This window comes from Mustela erminea, chromosome 10, assembly GCF_009829155.1.
Source record: "Mustela erminea isolate mMusErm1 chromosome 10, mMusErm1.Pri, whole genome shotgun sequence".
Classification (NCBI taxonomy): domain Eukaryota; kingdom Metazoa; phylum Chordata; class Mammalia; order Carnivora; family Mustelidae; genus Mustela; species Mustela erminea.
Window position 1 is genome coordinate 6,818,397 of NC_045623.1, and position 18,190 is coordinate 6,836,586.

Genomic DNA, 18,190 nt, shown 5'->3' on the forward strand with positions numbered 1-18,190 from the left:
TATCACCTACCATAATCTTCTTTCTACAGCACTCATCACCATTTCACATACCATAATTTTTCTTGTTTCTTCTTCTTCCTTTTTTATTTTTTTTTTGAACGAAAGAGAGAGTGAGCAGGGGAAAGGGGCCGAGGGAGAGAGAGAAACTCAAGCAGACTCTGCGTTAAGCACAGAACCCCACAAGGGCCTCAATATCAGGACTCTGAAATCATGATCTGAGCTGAAATCAAGAGCTGGCAATTAACCAACTGAGCCACAGAGGCCCCCCTTTCTCTTCTTTTAAAAACAAACTGTCCCTTTCCTACTCTAAGATGTAAACTCTAACAAAAATAGTATCTCTGTGTTTGTTGTTGTGTCCCCAGAACCTAGATCAGTGACTGGCACGGAATATTCAATAAAATATTCATTGAGCTGGTCCATAATGTGGGTTTCCCAAAAATATTTGGGAGAGGATGAGAACTATTTTAAGATTTTTAATTAGCATCTGGATTTATGGCCTGGGAGAACTTAGGATATTTGCTTGTATTTATAATAACCTTGTAATGTTTTTAGCATAATATTCCTATTTTACAGATGAAGAACAAATGAGAGCAAAAGCAACTTGCTCAGACCTCATAGAAAGTGAGGGCAGGGGTCTTATTACAAACTGGGATAATAAGTAAGAAGACCATATAGGAGATTCTCCTATAGCTGAGGCAAGAGTTAATGAAAGCCTTAATTGATATGGTAGAAAAGGGATGGAAAGGAAAAAGACTGTGCAGATTGATACTACCACTGGAAGGAGCCCATAAAAATCAGATGAGGACAGGAAAATTCTTTTAAGACAAAAGTAACTTCAGTTTTTTTCAGAAAAAGAAGACTGGCTAGTTGCAAAACAGGAAAGAAACAGACCAGGTAAAGTCAAGTCCTTGTAGCTTTGAGCAAATCTGTGACAAAATTTTCTTAATGTGGATTTAATATTTGGATTTTAACTGCAAAACAGATGAGAGTAAAATGACTTATGGCAAAAAGAGTCAAAGTTGAGTCATGACAGAGAAGACTGTGGCGATCGTGTCCAAGGAATGACTCAGGAAGCAGTGCAAAGCCCTGGGGAGAGGGGATACTCCATATTAGGATTCAGGGTTGCTAATCAAGAGGTTCCTGGGCAATAATATAAGAGATGCCTGAAACAGGCCTTGGTTTAGGGAGAAGGAACTGTAGGTTAGGTAGGTAAAGAAGGTCCAGCCACCCCCACCATCCCACTCACTTCTGGCCCATCAGCTGGTGTTGCAGGCTATGCCGTGATCCTCCCAGGGATTTTGCAAAGGGAACCAGGGTCGGGTGACTGGATCAGAAGAGCCAGCCAGGATGGTCAGTCACACATGGTGAGAGGCAGGTAAGGAAACTGAAGATTAATGAATACGGAAGCCTTAGGAGGATAAGTCCGTCCCAAGTCACTGGATACTGGTTATGGGGGTGGCAGTCTATTTGTTCATTTAAGCAGTATTTACTGAGTGTTCTTTATGTTCTGGGTCCGTGCCAGGCATTGGACTAGGTGCTGGGAATTGAGGTTTGAGTAAACTACTTCCTGTTTCTCCCCTCTCTTTTGGAGAAAGAACTGGAATAACATCTGGCTCTCATTGGCACAAGAATTGGGCAGGGCTGCATCTGCAAGAGGCAGACATCAGCTTGGGCAGAGGGGTCAGGTTGGGGACAGCATGATCTGGCCAATACAATAGTTACATTGTACCAAGAATTTGTGTTTATTTTCTATGCTCAGCTTGGTATTATGTACTTATTTTTGATAAGCAAATTAACTACTTTATGTTTTCTTATAAGTAATTTCTAGATATACAGTTATGACATTGGATGGAGGAGAGAGCTTTTGATTTCCAGTCCTAAAAGCAATAGTGAGCCTAAATTTCTGGCATGACAATCACCTAAGCAAGGGCATTTCAAATCATCAGTGGGAGCAGCGAAGAGGGGAGAGGGCATGATCCAACTCTCCTGTATTATAAGGCCAAGCGATGAATCACAGTGGGGAAGCCACAGTAGAGTGTAATGGTCCCACCCATAACCCTTTAAGACACAACACTTGGTTGTGTCATCTGTTAACTCATAAGGGCCAGCTGACAATAAACTTCCCAAGTTGGGGTGCATGCCCCATTTCACTCAGCCTGCAAGTAGGCCCACAAGATCAGTCCTGTTTTCCCAGGTTAAGAGTATTCCTTTGGGGGCACCTGGGTGGCTCAGTGGGTTAAAGCCTCTGCCTTTGGCTCAGGTCATGATCTCAGAGTCCTGGGATAGAGCCCCACATCAGGCTCTCAGCTCAGCAGGGAGCCTGCTTCCCCCACTCTCTCTGCCTGACTCTCTGCCTACTTGTTAACTCGATTTCTCTCTGTCAAATAAATAAATAAAATCTTTTTCTTTTTTTTTAAGATTTTATTTATTTATTTGACAGAGAGAGATCACAAGTAGGCAGAGAGGCAGGCAGAGAGAGAGGAGGAAGCAGGCTCCCTGCTGAGCAGAGAGCCCGATGCGGGACTCGATCCCAGGACCCTGAGATCATGACCTGAGCTGAAGGCAGCAGCTTAACCCACTGAGCCACCCAGGCGCCACAGTAAATAAAATCTTTTAAGAAATAGTATTCCTTTGTTACTGGAAGGGAATTGAAAACAATTGTCATCAACAATCCTAGGCCCTTTACTTATTTAATAGAATGAAGCTGAACACTAAATTTGTTTTTGCCTTTGTGGAAGGTGTTTTCCCTAGCAATGTTCATTTTGGGCACAATTAGAAGATTTCTGTAATAGTCTCTTTTACTCTAAATCCTGTGTATATCTATAGTTGACTTCTATAGAGCACCTAGTCCAGCATCTTGACTATAACTGGAACTCGAATTATATTAATTGAAGAAAATGTTAACACCAGTAGAAAAGGGGGATAAGAGCAGGAGAATAAGCAAAAGGAGGGGCCAAATGAAAGTTCACTTTTATAAACTGGTTTTAATTTTGGCTCTCTGATTATAGGTGTGGGTTCTAGCTGAAAAGATTTCAGTCTCTGCTCTGTTGTCAACAATGAGGATTGCAGGAGACAGAAGATTTTAGGAGTCATTTTTAAAAGTTTCTAGATCTATGGTCTGTATTATTTCAGTCTCATTCCTATCCCCTATTCAAAATTTAAGCCATTCATCACTACGAAGAATTTTAAAGTGAAATCAATCAGTATAATTCAATCTTAACATTTATTGGTTGCTTACTCTATGCCAGGCACTTTTCTAATCATTTTACACTTACTAACTCATTCAAACCTCTTAAAACTCTATGAGGTAGACGTCATTGTTATTTCCATTTTACAAGTGAGGGAATTGAGGCAGAGAGTAAATAATGTGTCCAAGATCTCATGGCTAGTGAGCGACAGGGTTCCTGCCCAGATGGTCTGAGTCTGGAGGCCACACTTGCAACCACCAAGCTACCTCTGCTCTGTAGTTAGTCACTCCACTACTAAGCATCTCCAAGTACCTGGTTTGTTAAAACAACTCTTAGAGGGTTAAATGTTTGGTACCCTTGTTTTGGACAATTACCTATTATTCGTTGACAGTTGTTAACTTTGTTTCTAAAAATGACCAGGTTAGTTGTAAAAATCATCTTTTTCTGCCCTCTCTTCTTGGATAGCAACCTTTTCAGAAACAAAGTAAGTGTGGAGTTGCTTTTGTGAGCCTAGATGGTGGAGGACCATTTTCTTGTAAGCTGAGCCAACATTGCTCTACCTTGTCCTCAACAGGTCTCAGTTGCTTGTATGAGAAGGCAACTTACATACCAATGAAAAAAAGAAAATTTATTTCTGTGCACTAAAATCTTCTTATATGACAAATATGAAAATAGCTTTCATTTTTCTTCATTCTTTTTCTTTTTTTAAAAGATTTTTTTAAAAAGATCTTTTAAAAAATATATTTATTTGACAGAGAAAGAGAGGGAGGATAAGAGCACAGCAGGGGAGCAGCAGAAGGAGCTGCAGGGGGACAGGGACAAGCAGGCTCCCTACTGAACAGGGAACCCAATGCAGGGCTTGATGCCAGGATCCCTGCATTACAACCCTGGCCAAAGGCAGATTCTTTTTTTTTTTTTTTTTTTTTAAAGATTTTATTTATTCATTTGACAGACATAGATCACAAGTAGACAGAGAGGCAGGCAGAGAGAGAGGAAGGGAAGCAGGCTCTCCACTGAGCAGAGAGCCCACTGCGGGGCTCAATCCGAGGACCCCGAGATCATGACCCGAGCCGAAGGCAGAGGCATAACCCACTGAACCACTCAGGCACCCCTGAAGGCAGATTCTTAACTGACTGAGCCATGCAGGCTCCCTTCTTTCGTTTTTCTTGTCTGCCATTTTTCTCATCAGTACATAATTCCCTCTCATTTCTCCCAAGTTTGATGTAACCCTAGGCTTTACACATTTGATACCCTTAGGAAAAACTCAGAAAAAGAAGCGGATGGAAAAGCATTCAGACATTATTTAATAATTTATGATATTTTAACATTGCGGTAACTCTTCTCATCCTCTTTTCTCCAGTTTCTGGGTCTATGATCGGGAGGAGAAACTCATTTCCAGAGAAAACATTTCCTCTTCCCACTATTACTTCTTGCATAGGGTACTAAACTTTTTTTTGTAATCATCTCATTTTGGAGATAAGGAAAGGGACAGCAAGTTAGCCTGTATATGGGGAATTTTCCTAAAGAATGTTATTTTGACTTACTTCATGACATAAATTATACTCCATTCGAATTTTAGGTAGTATATTTTATTTCAAAACTTGCTATGCATTTTAGAACTTTCTGTTGTGTCATGGTGACCTGGCCAGAAGACTTTTTAATTCCCAAAGGCTATTAATCTTATGTCCCCAAATATATTTCATTTGCAGCTCAACAAGACCAGATGCCCTTAATGGGTTTAGGGGTAAACCAATGAGAATAAGTCCCTTTTTCAGTAACAGCTTCAGAGAGATGGACCGGTCAGGGAAGGGAAGGCTGAGGGGTGGAGAAAGGAGCACTTCAGAAGGCTGAGCCTGGAGGTGGAATTGCTACACCACACATCTTGTTTGTTTAGATTGGGGTCCTGAGATCCCTATCCACCTTCTTAGCTGATTCTCTTAAGAACAAGCCAAGCAACTGAAAACAGGGTCCACACCGCTTAGCTAAGTCAAAGCCCACAGGGTGATTGGCATCGCAGGCTTCACTCGCCCACCTGAGCATGAGAATGTCTGTGAGAGAAAAAGGGTAGCGTGGTGCCACCACTTCATGTCCACCAAACTCATAAACACGCCTCTTTTCCTCTTCTAAAGGTTTGTTATAAAGAGGTGCACCTCAGCTGAAGCATCTGTGGCTTCAAATTACCGTGGCTGCTTTACAAGCCACTCTACAAAATCATGCCCTGGCACAGATTCATCAGCTAGGGTTTACAGTAGAAAGAAATTCAAGGACAGTGTTTATTATGAGAATATGGTCAAAGTGAGGATTTGTTTTTTTCTGTTTGTGAATAGTGTATTAAGAAATTGGGTGATTTATGTATTTGAGCTTAATATTGGATAGAGCATTATTTCTCAGGAATAAGCTAGTAAGACATAAAACTTTAAAATTAAAAAACAAGATTTCTAATAAATTAAATTTAAATAATTATAGTCCAGTATCAATGGTGGAGAATTCCAAAGATCAAGGTAGGGAAATGCATCAAGGTAATTTGTTTTCCTAATTTCAAAAAAAAAAAACCCTCTGGGTAAAGAATAGTAAAATCATATTAGCAAAAAAAGGAAAAAGTTATTTTAGGGGCACCTGGGTGGCTCAGTTGTTAGGCGTCTGCTTTCAGTTCAGTTCATGATCCCAGGGTCCTGGGATTGAGCCCCATATGGGGCTCTCTGTTCAGTGGGAGCCTGCTTCTCCCTCTTACATTCCCTCTGCTTGTGTTTCCTCCCTCCCTGTCTGTCTCTCTCTCTCTGTCAAATAAATAAATAAATTCTTAAAAAAAAGTTATTTTATGAGCGTTGAAGGCTATATTCTCATCAAGATAAAGATCAAAGAATATGAAAACTAAGAGAAGCCATTGTGCTTTGTTGTTGTTGTCTGTTTCTTTGTCAATAAAAATTGACTCTGTTGCTAGGATCCTGAATTTTAAATTATGGAAATCAGTGTTACACGGATGAGTCAATAAAATCAGAGCATATTCTACTAACTCAAAGAGATACAAAAATTATGGAAGGGACATGAAGAGTCTGATAGAGCTCTGTGAATTCTACTGGGCCAATAAATAAAGAACTAATTTAAAGTAAGTAAAACCACCGGGTTTCCCTCAAGCTTCTAATGTTCTCAAAATGTATTTATCTTATCACTTAAAGGCTTATAGTCATAATAATTGAAGTCCTGATTGTTTTCCTTATAAAAGGAATACACATTTGAGGACACGATTCTGCCCCTCTATAACAGGAAGCACCTACCCTTTTATCGTGTGAAGAGTTTAACCAGAATCATTGCCCACTGTTCAGAGAGTGGTTTATAGAACCTTTGGCTCAACTTGTGCTTCATGGAGCACTAAGTTCTTGACACTCACCTCTATAAACTGGGGACAGATTTGTTATTTGTATTGTCAAACACTGACTGCACGCTTTAAAAAAAGGAACCTCCCTTAGAGCATTACAGAATATTAGAGCAAAAGAGAACTGAAAGATGATCTTGAGTAAGCCACCATTATATAGATGAGGAAACTGAAGCACAGAGCACAGAGGGACTTGCTGATGTCTCACGGAGCCTGACCCAGAGCTCAGGTCCCTTGACTCTCAGACCACACTGCAGCACCAGCACTAGGCAGCCTCTCTCGCATTGCTTGGTGAATGAGTGCGTTGGCACTGGGAGGATAAAGATGAAGGTGACATCATGGAGCTCAAATCTAATAGGAAAAAAAAAGCATTATATTGCACTCTGTACATTGTTGCTAGAGTGATCTTTCTAAAAATATGAACTGGGGGTGCCTGGGTGGCTCAGTGGGTTAAAGCCTCTGCTTGTGGCTCAGGTCATGATCCCAGGGTCCTGGGATCGAGCCTGGCATCGAGCTCTCTGTGCAGCGGGGAGCCTATTTCCCTTCCTCTCCCTCTGCCTGCCTCTCTGCCTACTTGGGATCTCTGTCTGTCAAATAAATAAATAAGATCTTTAAAAAAAATTTAAAAATAAAAATATGAATTGAAACATTTTGTCTGTCCCTGTAGTGGTTCCTCTTTGCCTATAAGGCAAATCCTCCTCCTCATTCTCCAACCTCTTTTCTAACTGCATCTATGCTGATGTCCAAGATTAGCCACAGAGGACCAATTGTTTTTTCCTAAACAGCACATGCTGTTTTGTCCTGCCAGGCCTTTGCTCATGCTGTTCTCTGCCTACAAAGCCCTCCTCCCATCATCCTCCAGGAGGGTTAGCTCTTTTAACTATCATCATCATCATCATCATCATCATTATTTTGGGGTGGGCAGCAAAGCAACGTTTATTGAGTGATAGTTTATTGAGTGATAGTATAAGGCTCCCAAAGAGGGAGGGGACCTGAGGCGGTTGACCAGGTTGTCTCCTTTATAACATATTTCCTCAGGTTTCTCTCTTCCAATCTCCAATCTCACAATTAAAGTTGGCCATTCCTGCCTTTGGTTATTGTCCACTGTGCGCCACCTATACTTCTCCTATGGCACCTGTACTATTTGTAACATTGACTTCTTAAAAACAAATAATGTATTTGCTGTTTACACTTATGCCTTTCTCCACTATTTGAAGGCAAGCTCTTTGATGGTAGGACCATCTTCTTTGTACCTTTAGAACATAGCCCAGCACCTGGCTCATAAAACCTCCACTGAAGGAACTACCCATAAAGAGCCTTGCAAAGTACTATGACAATGCAAAGGAAGATGCAGTGGCCTGTGCTTGGAGGAGTCGTCCCAGGAAAGAAAGCTCAGGTCCCAAGTCTCAGATGATCAATACTCCCATCAAGGCAGAGGGCAGGGATTGCTTCATACCTGGTGGCAAGAACAGAATGCATAAAGGTACAGAGGCCTGAGAAATTGTGGGAAATGTGGCACATTTGACACATCATGATTCGTTTGTTGTTAAACTAGAAGAGTCTACAGAAGTCAGTTAAGGCCTGTGTGTGAAAGTCCTGGTAATCCGTTACAGAAAGGAATTTTTATTGTATTACAAGGAGCTAGAGAAGGAAGAACCATGATATCAATATTCCAGAGTATGAATGACTGGATTTGCCTGTCAAGAGAAAGGACTGCAGCAACTGAGGAGAGGTTGCTCTAGAAAAGGTAGGACTAGCATCTCTGAGTCCAGGTATGACACTGTTGATCTGAGAGTTTGGAGAACTGAGAATGGTCCTGATGAGAAGTGAGAGGGCCTACAGCAAGGCAGTCAAGGTGGAGACAAAGAGAATGATTGAGCAAGCACAACAGTGTTGGAATATTGAGTGGTGACTGGCTGAAGATGAAGAATGAGGGAAAAAGGAGAGGCAAGGATGTTTTCAAGCACTTGTCTTGAATATTTAAATGGATGCCAGTGTTCTGATATAGAATGCAAGAAGAAGAGGCTTTTGGAAAAAACATTAAGTTGATTTCATGACATTTGTGAGATACTTACATGAAGATGTTGAGAAAGCAGTTGGAATCATGAGTCTTACACTCAGGAAGTCGTGAGTATATCCAGTTGATAACTGAATCCAAAGGAGAGGGTGAGATCATCTGGAGATCGTGGGAGTGAGGGGAGAAGGTCTAGGATGAGGCTCTTAGGAAAGAAGGAGAGGGAGAAGGAGACTAAACTGAAATAGATCAAGAAGTAGAAACACATCCAATGTGGAGTCATGGAAGCTGTAAGCGAAGAGAGTTTATTCACATGGAAGAAAGAATTAATGGTGTCAAAACCAAAGAAAAGATGAGGATAATGAGGACTGAAAAAGAGTCCCGGAAGAGCTGTAGTATAAGGCTGTAAATGTACTTGTCGGTGGCTGGAGGAAGCCCAGCATCAGCATTGGGCCAGTGAGTCAGAGACAAAAGCCTCCTCCTATTTTCTACTCTCATCCAGTTCATAAGGCTGAAGTTGACTTAAAGTAGGATCTATGCTAAATGGCTTCATCTGTTTAGGGCTAGTGAAATCGAGGTGGTTGATCCATCTCCATCAAGAACTCCATAAAGAATTGAAGAGCTTTCACATTTTCTTTTTCATATGTATGAGCTGGGGGTAGATTAAGGAGATCGCTGATGAAAGAAGTAAATGCAGAGCATGAAAAAGAAGAGGAAATAAATAAATGCCAAAAAGCAGTTCCAGAGCTCTTGATTCACTTACCTCCACATACTCTAGGTTCTATTTATAGGAAAACTATGAGCTAGCATGGCCAATATAGGTTTCAGTGGGCTAGCAAGTAATGCAATCACCATATAATTTGTTTCAAATTCCTCAAAACTGTTTTACTAAAGGATCAGTAAGTGTGCGGAAGGATAGTGTTGAAATTCAGAGTACAGAAATAAAAAGAAAGCACTTAGACATTTTCAGAGCACATAAAGAATGCTGTGACATATAAGCAGATCATTGTGGACTTATGTCACCAAGAAGGGTATAGATGAGTTTGGGTGTTGTGGAATTCACACAGGGAGTCACATGGGACGTGCATGACTTGTGCACTAGTCATGTGCAAGAAGACCAGGTATCAGATCCCTAATGTTGGGATCTGATATCCCCAAATCCCAATATCCCATATCCTAATAGTTGGGAAATGTTTAAGAAATATCCCCGCAAACAAAACAAAACAAAACACCCCAACAACCCACAGATAGTATGAGAAGTACTGCTTTAGGTCACAACCCATTTGTAAGATTTCTTATACTTAGCTTGGGACAAGCTAGTTGACAGCTTGAGCACACACCAAAAAATTTAGCTATAAAGTCAGAAGAAATTAAATGTCCATTGTAGAAGACGTGAATTCGTGCTAGAAAAGTCCAAAGTTACCTTCTAACGTCCTTCTAGATTGAATGTAGTCTAGTTTATTTTTTAAATTGCTTTGTTCGTTATAACATCCCCAAGGTCTTTAACAGTCCTTGGTACATGATGGGCAATAAATAAGTGTTTGTTGAATACTGAGTTAGTTGTTCTACTTACAGCGTACAGAATGGATTGAGGAAGAGGAAGGCTAGCATTAGAAAACATAGCTAGGAGAATTTAAAGACAGTCTAAATACAGGTTGATGAGACTAATCAGCCTATAGGACACAGGAATAAAGAAAACATGAATCTGAGAAATAATGAGAGGATCCTCCAGTTTTTCCCATCTCAGTAAGCAGCCTGGCTATCCAGGCTTTTCTGCATTCACCCATTCTTTCAAAATTGAAAATCTGGTGTTTTTACTCTTTTGTTGAATGCCCTTGAATGGCTCCTGATTTACCTTCTAAGCTTTAGTAATACTTAAGCTCCATGTTAGGCTAGCAGCTTACAAGGCCCTATATCCTCTGGCACTTGTGTCACACTCCAGCCTTTTCTTCTGCTCTTTGAACCTAAGCAACACTAAACTACTTGTAACTCCTGCCCCAAGAGTGTGCCATGCTTGTTTGTGCCTCTGTGCCTTTGCTTATGCCATTCCTTTTGCCTAGTATGCTCTCCACCCCTACACCTTCCCTGCTGCTCCATCTGTGGCAATTTACTTTTACTGTTGTAACAAACTACCACAAACTTAGTGGCTTACAAATGACACAAGCTTGTTATCTTACTTTTTTGGAAATCAGAAGTCTGAAATGAGTATTATGGGACCAAGACCAAGGTGTTGCCAGAGCTGTATACTTTCTGGAGTTTCTAGGAAAGAATCTATTCCTTGCTTTCTCTAGCATTTTGAGGTTTCCCGTATTTTTTGGCTGATGGCCATGTCAGTTCAACCCCTGCTCCCATTGTCACATATTCTCTGAATCAGACACTCCCGTCTCCCTTTTATATAAAGATGTTTATAATTACTTCACATTTACCCAGATAATCTGTAATATTTATTTCTTCCCTGAAAAAAATTTTTTAAGATTGTATCTATTTATTTGAGAGAGAACATGAAAGAAAGAGCTTGAGCCGGGGGAGCGTAGAAGGCAAGGGAGAAGCAACCCTCCCTCCACCCCCACACTGAGCAGGGAGCCTGACACAGGGCTGGGTCCCAGGACCTCAGAATCATGACCTGAGCCAAAGAAAGACACTTGACTGACTGAGTCACCCAGGTGCCCTTCATCTTCCTTGAGTTTAATCACATCTGCAAAATCTCTGTCACTAAGTAAGGTGACATATTAATAGGTTTAAGACATGGGCATCTTTGGGGAGCCATTATTCTACCTACCATACCATGCACCTCCTGTTTATCTCTTAAAGCTCAGCTCAGATATCACTTTTTTTTTTAAGATTTTATTTATTTATTTGACAGAGAGAAATCACAAGTAGGCAGAGAGGCAGGCAGAGAGAGAGAGAGAAGGAAGCAGGCTCCCTGCCGAGCAGAGAGCCCGATGTGGGACTCGATCCCGGGACCCCGAGATCATGACCTGAGCCGAAGGCAGCAGCCCAACCCACTGAGCCACCCAGGCGCCCAGATATCACTTTTTTTTGAAGCATCCTCTGCTAATCCTCCCACTCAGAGCTAGTCACCATCTACTTTGTTTCCTATACATCCTACCATCACTGCATGGATTAGCTTCTATTGCATATATTAATTTTTTGAATAAATATGTCTATCTCTGTACTAATACTTAGAGCTCTTGAGAGAACAGCCTATTTATCTTTGTATTGCCTACTCCTAGCACAGTGCATGACATATAAGCCACGTTTATTTTAAAAAATTGAATGTGCTAGGCATTGTGATGACCTGCCCCTATTTCCCCTCAAGTCACATGGACTTCCTAACCTCTCTTGATCATGCCGTTCCTTTCCCATCCTCATCTATCTGTAATGCCTTTCTTTCAACTTTTCTGTTTTATGACTCCTTACTCATTCTTCAAGGAACAAATTAAAAATATTTTTCCTCTGTGATGTCTTTTGTGATCTCTTCAAGACAGCATTAATCACCTCCTCATTTGGGGTGCTAAAATATTTTGTAAATATCTGTATTTCATATCTCACTCTATGTTTCACTTAGTTATATACACATCTGTTCCTCTACAGCAGTATACAAGGACCACATCTTGTTTATACCAGCACAAAACACATCCTCAAACATTTATTAACTTAAATTGAACATATGAAAAAATCAGCATGGGGGGATGGGCACAGAAGGCAATAGAAATGAACCAAAGATAAAGGATACCCTTGAGTAAAGAAAAGGAGGGAAGAGGAGACTAAGAAGACACTTGTAAAGCATGTTCAGAAGACTCAAGGAGGGACGCCTGGGTGGCTCAGTTGGTTGGACAACTGCCTTCGGCTCAGGTCATGATCCTGGAGTCCCGGGATCGAGTCCCGCATCGGGCTCCCAGCTCCATGGGGAGTCTGCTTCTCTCTCTGACCTTCTCCTCGCTCATACTCTCTCTCACTGTCTCTCTCTCAAGTAAATAAATAAAATCTTTAAAAAAAAAAAAAAAAAAAGAAGACTCAAGGAAACAGTGTGATGAAGACCAGAGTCCGAATGACCTCTAATTAAAGAGAAGAGTGTGAGCAACAGTACCAAATGCCACTGAGATGCTGACCTTGGAAATCAATGAGAAAGGCTGCTGGACTTGACCTCTAAGAGATCCTAAGGGCTTCAGGAAGCACAGCTTTGAGAGTACTCAGCCAGGGCCCTGGGTCTGCTCCTATTTTTAGGTTAGGGGCAGAAGGATCTCCAGAAGATAAATGACTTGAGGAAAAGGAAAACCAGACTTCTTATCCAATCACCCTGATGAATGCCCGAGGACATAAACCCCATAGTACAGTTCCAGGTCAGGTTGAAAGGCTTGGTTCTTTCAACTGATACAGACGGATCAAAGTACTGGGAGGTATGGGTGGTTCTTAAGGAATACGGGGACCAATCTGACATTTTCCCCTATGATTTCCAACAATGGGGCACATTCAGGTTGGCAGTCTAAGAACGCTTTAGAATTAAAGGCAAATGTCTAGTCTGGCTACAGACTTGAGAGGAATTTCCCTTCCCTGGAGCTTTTCTGGATATTGGAATTTCTCTGTATGAAGCATTCTCTGACCCAGTGGACCAATATTCTCCTGCCGCTTCCTGCCTTGAACCATGTTCTGTTTTCCACCAAAACTGCCTTTTACAACCTATGTCCCATTTGGCTAAACTTTGTGGCCAGCTGTCTGTCCTGACCCATGCTACGCTTAATCTAGACACACTCCTATGCCTACCATCTTCCTGGGTTTTCTTCCCAAATTGATTTCACCTAGCATTTAGCTCTGTGATCTGCTTATGTTGTGTCCTAAATCAAACTACTGTGGTCTGACAGGTCATGCATACTCAACAGGAATAAGAATGATTCTCAGGGGGTGAAAAGCAACTTAATTTTTTAATATATAAAGTACAGATATAAACACAGAACATCAACTGATAAAACAATATATCTGTGGTATTATGTGGAAGAGCACTTTTAAAATGTCTGAAAAGTCTCCTTAGGAGGGCTATAATGAGAAAAAAAAAAAGCTTCAGAAACACCATGTTAGGTAATGAAGCTGAAATTCAAGCCACAAGAAGAACACAAGTGTGGATAGTGAGGAAACAGAGTGGTTACTTGACTGTGTAGATCATGGAGAAGATTCCAAGCTAGCAAACAAATTTTGAGAATTTATTATGTGCCCTGAGCTATGTGAAACCCATAAGTTTCTCCTTATTTGAGTCTCAATGTACCTGTTTCTTGCAGGAACAATAGCAACATTTTCCATTGAGACAGTAGCCCACCTACCTCCTCTCTGCTATAGCACCTTTTATGCTAATCATGTAGTTGGAGGTAACTCCTCATTCACATTTTGCAACATAAGAAAATGAAAAACACAGTCCAGCTTGTGTTTGTAGAAGCTCCTTTCATGGCAGCCTTTCAACGGGTTGGGCAATTTAAAAGATGCAATTGTAATCATGACTAACTCATTAAGATGCTTGAGGGAAATCTGAACATCCTTAACCTACTTTTGAAAAGAGAGGCAAGGAAAATACAGGATTGGGAATAATCCAAGGAAAACAATTTCAAGTCTTTGGACAATAGACAGACTCTAAAACCTCCTTAGCTGGGCTTGAGGTAGGCTAGGACACGAAACAAAATGTTGCTCAAGGAAGCCCAGCAATCATTTGCATCTACTTGTTCTCCTAGAGTATCATCTTTATTTGGTCGATTATTTTGACTTTTAAAATATTCTTCTTGGTTCTCTTATAGCATTCATTAAGAATTTATCAACAAGTCTTTGCATTTTATCTTAGTCACATTGTCTATGCTATGTACTCATCTTCTGTGTTGACTCCTAAGCTCTTCTCTCCTGCTTTCCTTCTCTTGTAATGAGTGCTGAAGCAGAGATGACACTGTTGGGGTGGAAAGCTGACAGGGGAAGATGGATGAGCCACAGCGTCCACTTAGAATCTAGCGCCAACTCTTGGCAGCTTATCCGTGGTAAATCTTGTTTTCAGCTTCTTGTTGACTTTATCACCCACTTTGTGTGCTTAGCTCTCTGATGGATGTTATCATCAACTCTGTTTATTCACAATGCCAAGAGCACCAGTTGAGCAGGGAAATATTCAGGAAAACCTACTCTTCAAGTGTCAAGTTGACCAGAAAAGGAAAAAAAAATCAGTTTTATCGAATTTGGCTTTGCTTTATAAATAAACAATCATTTATATGTCAAGCTAGTTGTGCCTGTAGTCATGGTCTTATTCCTCCTTTTTGGTCATACTTGGTGCTCCAAAAGGAGAAGAAGGAGGGAAGGGAAGATTTTTAAAACACTGCTTTGAGTGGGAGTGACTTTAGCAGATAGGGAAGAAGGTCTGCTTAGGTGCTTGAACTGGAAAGGGCCATAGACTACAAGGAGAATCAGGATAAGGGACACTGATGGATAATTAGACAGCTTTTCCGGATCTGGGTCATTTTCACATCATAGCCTCAATATATTTTTTAAGTTTTGTAAATTCTTAGAACATCAAACATATCCATTTGAATAATTCCCTCGATATAGTAGATATTTGTAGGCTACCTTGGCAATCAGGCCACCCTGAACTCAGTCCCTAATGTAACATTGGCTGACTCTGTAACTTTCAGCCTCTTCATTTCTCCAAGATGACATAAATAATGGAAAACATAGAGACTTTGGAATTATTACAACGTGGATTCATCTATTCCTACCACTTATTCATCCCACCCCTACCACTTATTAGCTTGTTGAGCTTGGGTAAGTTGTTTAACTTCTTTGAGTCTCAGTATCTTTATCTTCAGGGTTTAAAAGAAATTTTTTTTCTGAGTGTAGTTGACACACAATGTTACATCTTTATTTGTTAAATGGAGATAAAGACATCTACCTTGTAGGAATGCTGTGAGGATCTAATGGGATCATGTATGTAAAACACCTAGAATATAGGAATCACTGAAAAATCCCTACTCTCATAGGGATATTTGCACCCAGAAATGGAAAAAGCTAGGTGATAAAAGGCCTGGGGGTTCTGAGCTCACGAGCAGCTAGATGCTTTCATAAGATGATGGTATCATTAGAGAATGAGGAGAATGCAAGCTGGTCACATAGAAATCCAGGCCTGTTTTATTTCTGGTCACCACAGCAATCAGAAAGTACAGGGGTAAAGCAGAAGGAGAGGGAGGGAAGGAAAGGGAGAGCAAGAGCAAGAGAAGCATGGAAAGGACCCGTTCTTCCGAAAGGCAGAGAATCGCTAGCATTCCTTCAGCAGTAGGACAGGAATGAAAGGTAAAGAGATGCCTGCTGGTGGTATGCTCACCAAGCCAAGCAACCAGCGTGTTTCCTGCTCAGTCTCCACAGATGTTGATCTTTAGCTCAGGATAAGTCCCTTGGAGAGTATTTTGCCGAAAGCAAGAAAGGCAGCTACATAACTGCCTAGTCCATGCAGCTGACAAATTGGTGTGTCATCAAAGAAAGAGAGAGTCATGTGAAATAAAAGTGTGTGGTTCAACATCTCAGTCAGAGAGTCAGAGGGCTGTGAGGTAGCATGTTTGACCCTTGCTCATGAATGAAGTTTGTTTTATGTCCTCCTCCTCTTTGCCTGCCTACCCACCCCTAGGTTCCACTGGGTAGGCAGTGGGTGTCTACCTAAATCACTACTTATTTATTGTGTCCTACATAACCTATGTATCCTATGTACTATGTACCTATGTTGAATACTTATTCAACACATCTATATTGAATGTTTTGTATGAGAATAACAAAAATAATAAATAGACCATGTACTCAAGAAGGTCCCAATATCACAATCATATGTTCAACTAGTTGTTAAATGGTATGTGTAATATGCAGAAGCTAAAGGTGGGGGGACACAGGGAAAGGCACAACAAATCCAAACAAGGCTTCACAGAAGAGATGACATTTGAGCTAGGATTCCAAAGGTCAAGGGAAAGATTGGGTGGAGGAGAAAAAGGAGTAAGGGCGTGCCTGGCAGAAGCAAGTGCGTGTGTAGTGCTGAAGAGCACATGAACCCACAGCGGGTCTGGGGACTCGACTATCGTCTGATGTTTTTGGAACATAGGCTGTGCAACACGGGGGCAGGGAGAGCAAGTAAATGTGGCCCGAATGCCAGCGGTTTTCTATGTCAGCTTATAGAGTTTGGGTGCTAACTACAGGGAATAGGAGCCACTAGTGGGTTTTAAGTACAGAGTGATAGGGTTATACTTATATTTTGGGTAGTCCTCTGGGTTTCAGTATAGTGAATATACAAAGGAAGGTGAGACTGAAAGCTGGGAGACCAGTTGAGAAGATCACCAATTGCGTCAAATGCTGAAAATGGTCAAAGAGGATGAGGACTGAGAAGGAGTTCATGCATTTGGCAGCTGAAGGTCTTTGGTGACACCTAAAAGTAATTTCACTAGAATAATTTAAGCAGAAGCCATGTTGCTAACCCAGTGGTTCTCAAACTGTTGTCTCCAGAGCAAAGGCATCAGCATCACCTGGGAACTTGCTAGAAATGCAAACTACCCAGGCTCATCCCATACCCCACCGCAAAGCTCTGGGAGTGGAGTGCATCCTGGGTGATTCTGATGTACCCCAAAGTTTGAGAACTACTGGCCTGAACAAGTCTTTCTCCATCTCTTCTATAAGCAGTGCTTATCAGGAACCAGCTCTTCCAAAACTGAGCTGATGCCCTAAACACTCATCAATATCATGGTTCCTCAGCTCTCTGAGTAAGTTGTTCCCTCTGTCAATTGTATGCTCTTCCAACCTTCTCTCTCTATGTATAGATACATGTAAATAGTCTCTACCTGGCAATATTGAACTCATTGTTTAGTGCCTAACTCAAACACCACTGAAATCTTTCTAATTTCTTCCAGGCAACCCTTCAATGGACCTCTTGCACATACCCCTCTTATGGCATTTATTTTATTATACTGTATTGTTTGGTTTACTGTCTTCCCCACTAGCTAGAAGCTCCTCAGGAGCAGGGGCTGCCTGGTTCATCTCTATATCCCCATTGTTTTCACGTAGTAAATGCTCAATAAATGTAGAAACAGAAAGCTGTAATGGGTTGAGGAAATAAGAACAGCCAGGGAGAAATGACTCTTTTAAGAGGTTTATGAAAGAGAAATTTGAAATTGAAAGAAATTTAAAGAGAAATTTGTTTGAGTCTACAATTGACAGTAATTGTGTGTGGGCACACGTGTGCATTAAGGCTGGGAGAAAATTATTGGCTGAGAAGATCAGATTTATAGAAGGGAAGAAATGCATGACAATGAGAGTGGGGGCAGTTGGATAATGAATGGCAAGATGGCTTTGGAAAAGGCAGGAGGGGATGAAATCAACGTCAATGCAGAAGGATTAACATTGGAATAAAGGAAAGACTCGTCTCTGAGAGAGAAGGGCAGGAAGGAAAGGTGGGAACATAAGACATAAGTTGTAAGGTTAAAGGAGAGAGGTTGGGGAGCTCTTCATTGGTCTGCCAATTTAGAAACGGGGAAGGCTAGGGACAGTTTTACAGGGGAGGGGATATTTGAGCTAGGAGATGTGTTTATTGAAGTGGGAAGTGAGGCCTATTGCTGCGGAGGAAAC

The 18,190-nt window shown here is 41.2% G+C and overlaps 1 protein-coding gene and 1 long non-coding RNA gene across 7 annotated transcripts in view; one reads left to right on the plus strand and one right to left on the minus strand.

The window, feature by feature from the left end:
* Positions 1–18,190, minus strand: part of LOC116567756 — a 38,356-nt gene that overhangs the window by 11,262 nt on the left and 8,904 nt on the right. The window lies entirely within an intron of this gene.
* Positions 1–18,190, plus strand: part of NOTCH2 (notch receptor 2) — a 195,294-nt gene that overhangs the window by 1,761 nt on the left and 175,343 nt on the right. For 2 of the 6 annotated variants that reach the window (XM_032303045.1, XM_032303046.1), the window contains exons 1-2: positions 7,821–8,044; positions 14,476–14,586. In XM_032303045.1, the coding sequence (XP_032158936.1) occupies positions 7,972–8,044; positions 14,476–14,586 (184 nt within the window). In that variant the 5' untranslated portion in view covers positions 7,821–7,971. Of the gene's footprint in view, positions 1–7,820; positions 8,045–12,863; positions 12,919–14,475; positions 14,587–18,190 lie in introns of those variants that run through there. The other 4 variants (XM_032303044.1, XM_032303043.1, XM_032303039.1 and 1 more) reach the window with 4 other exon arrangements.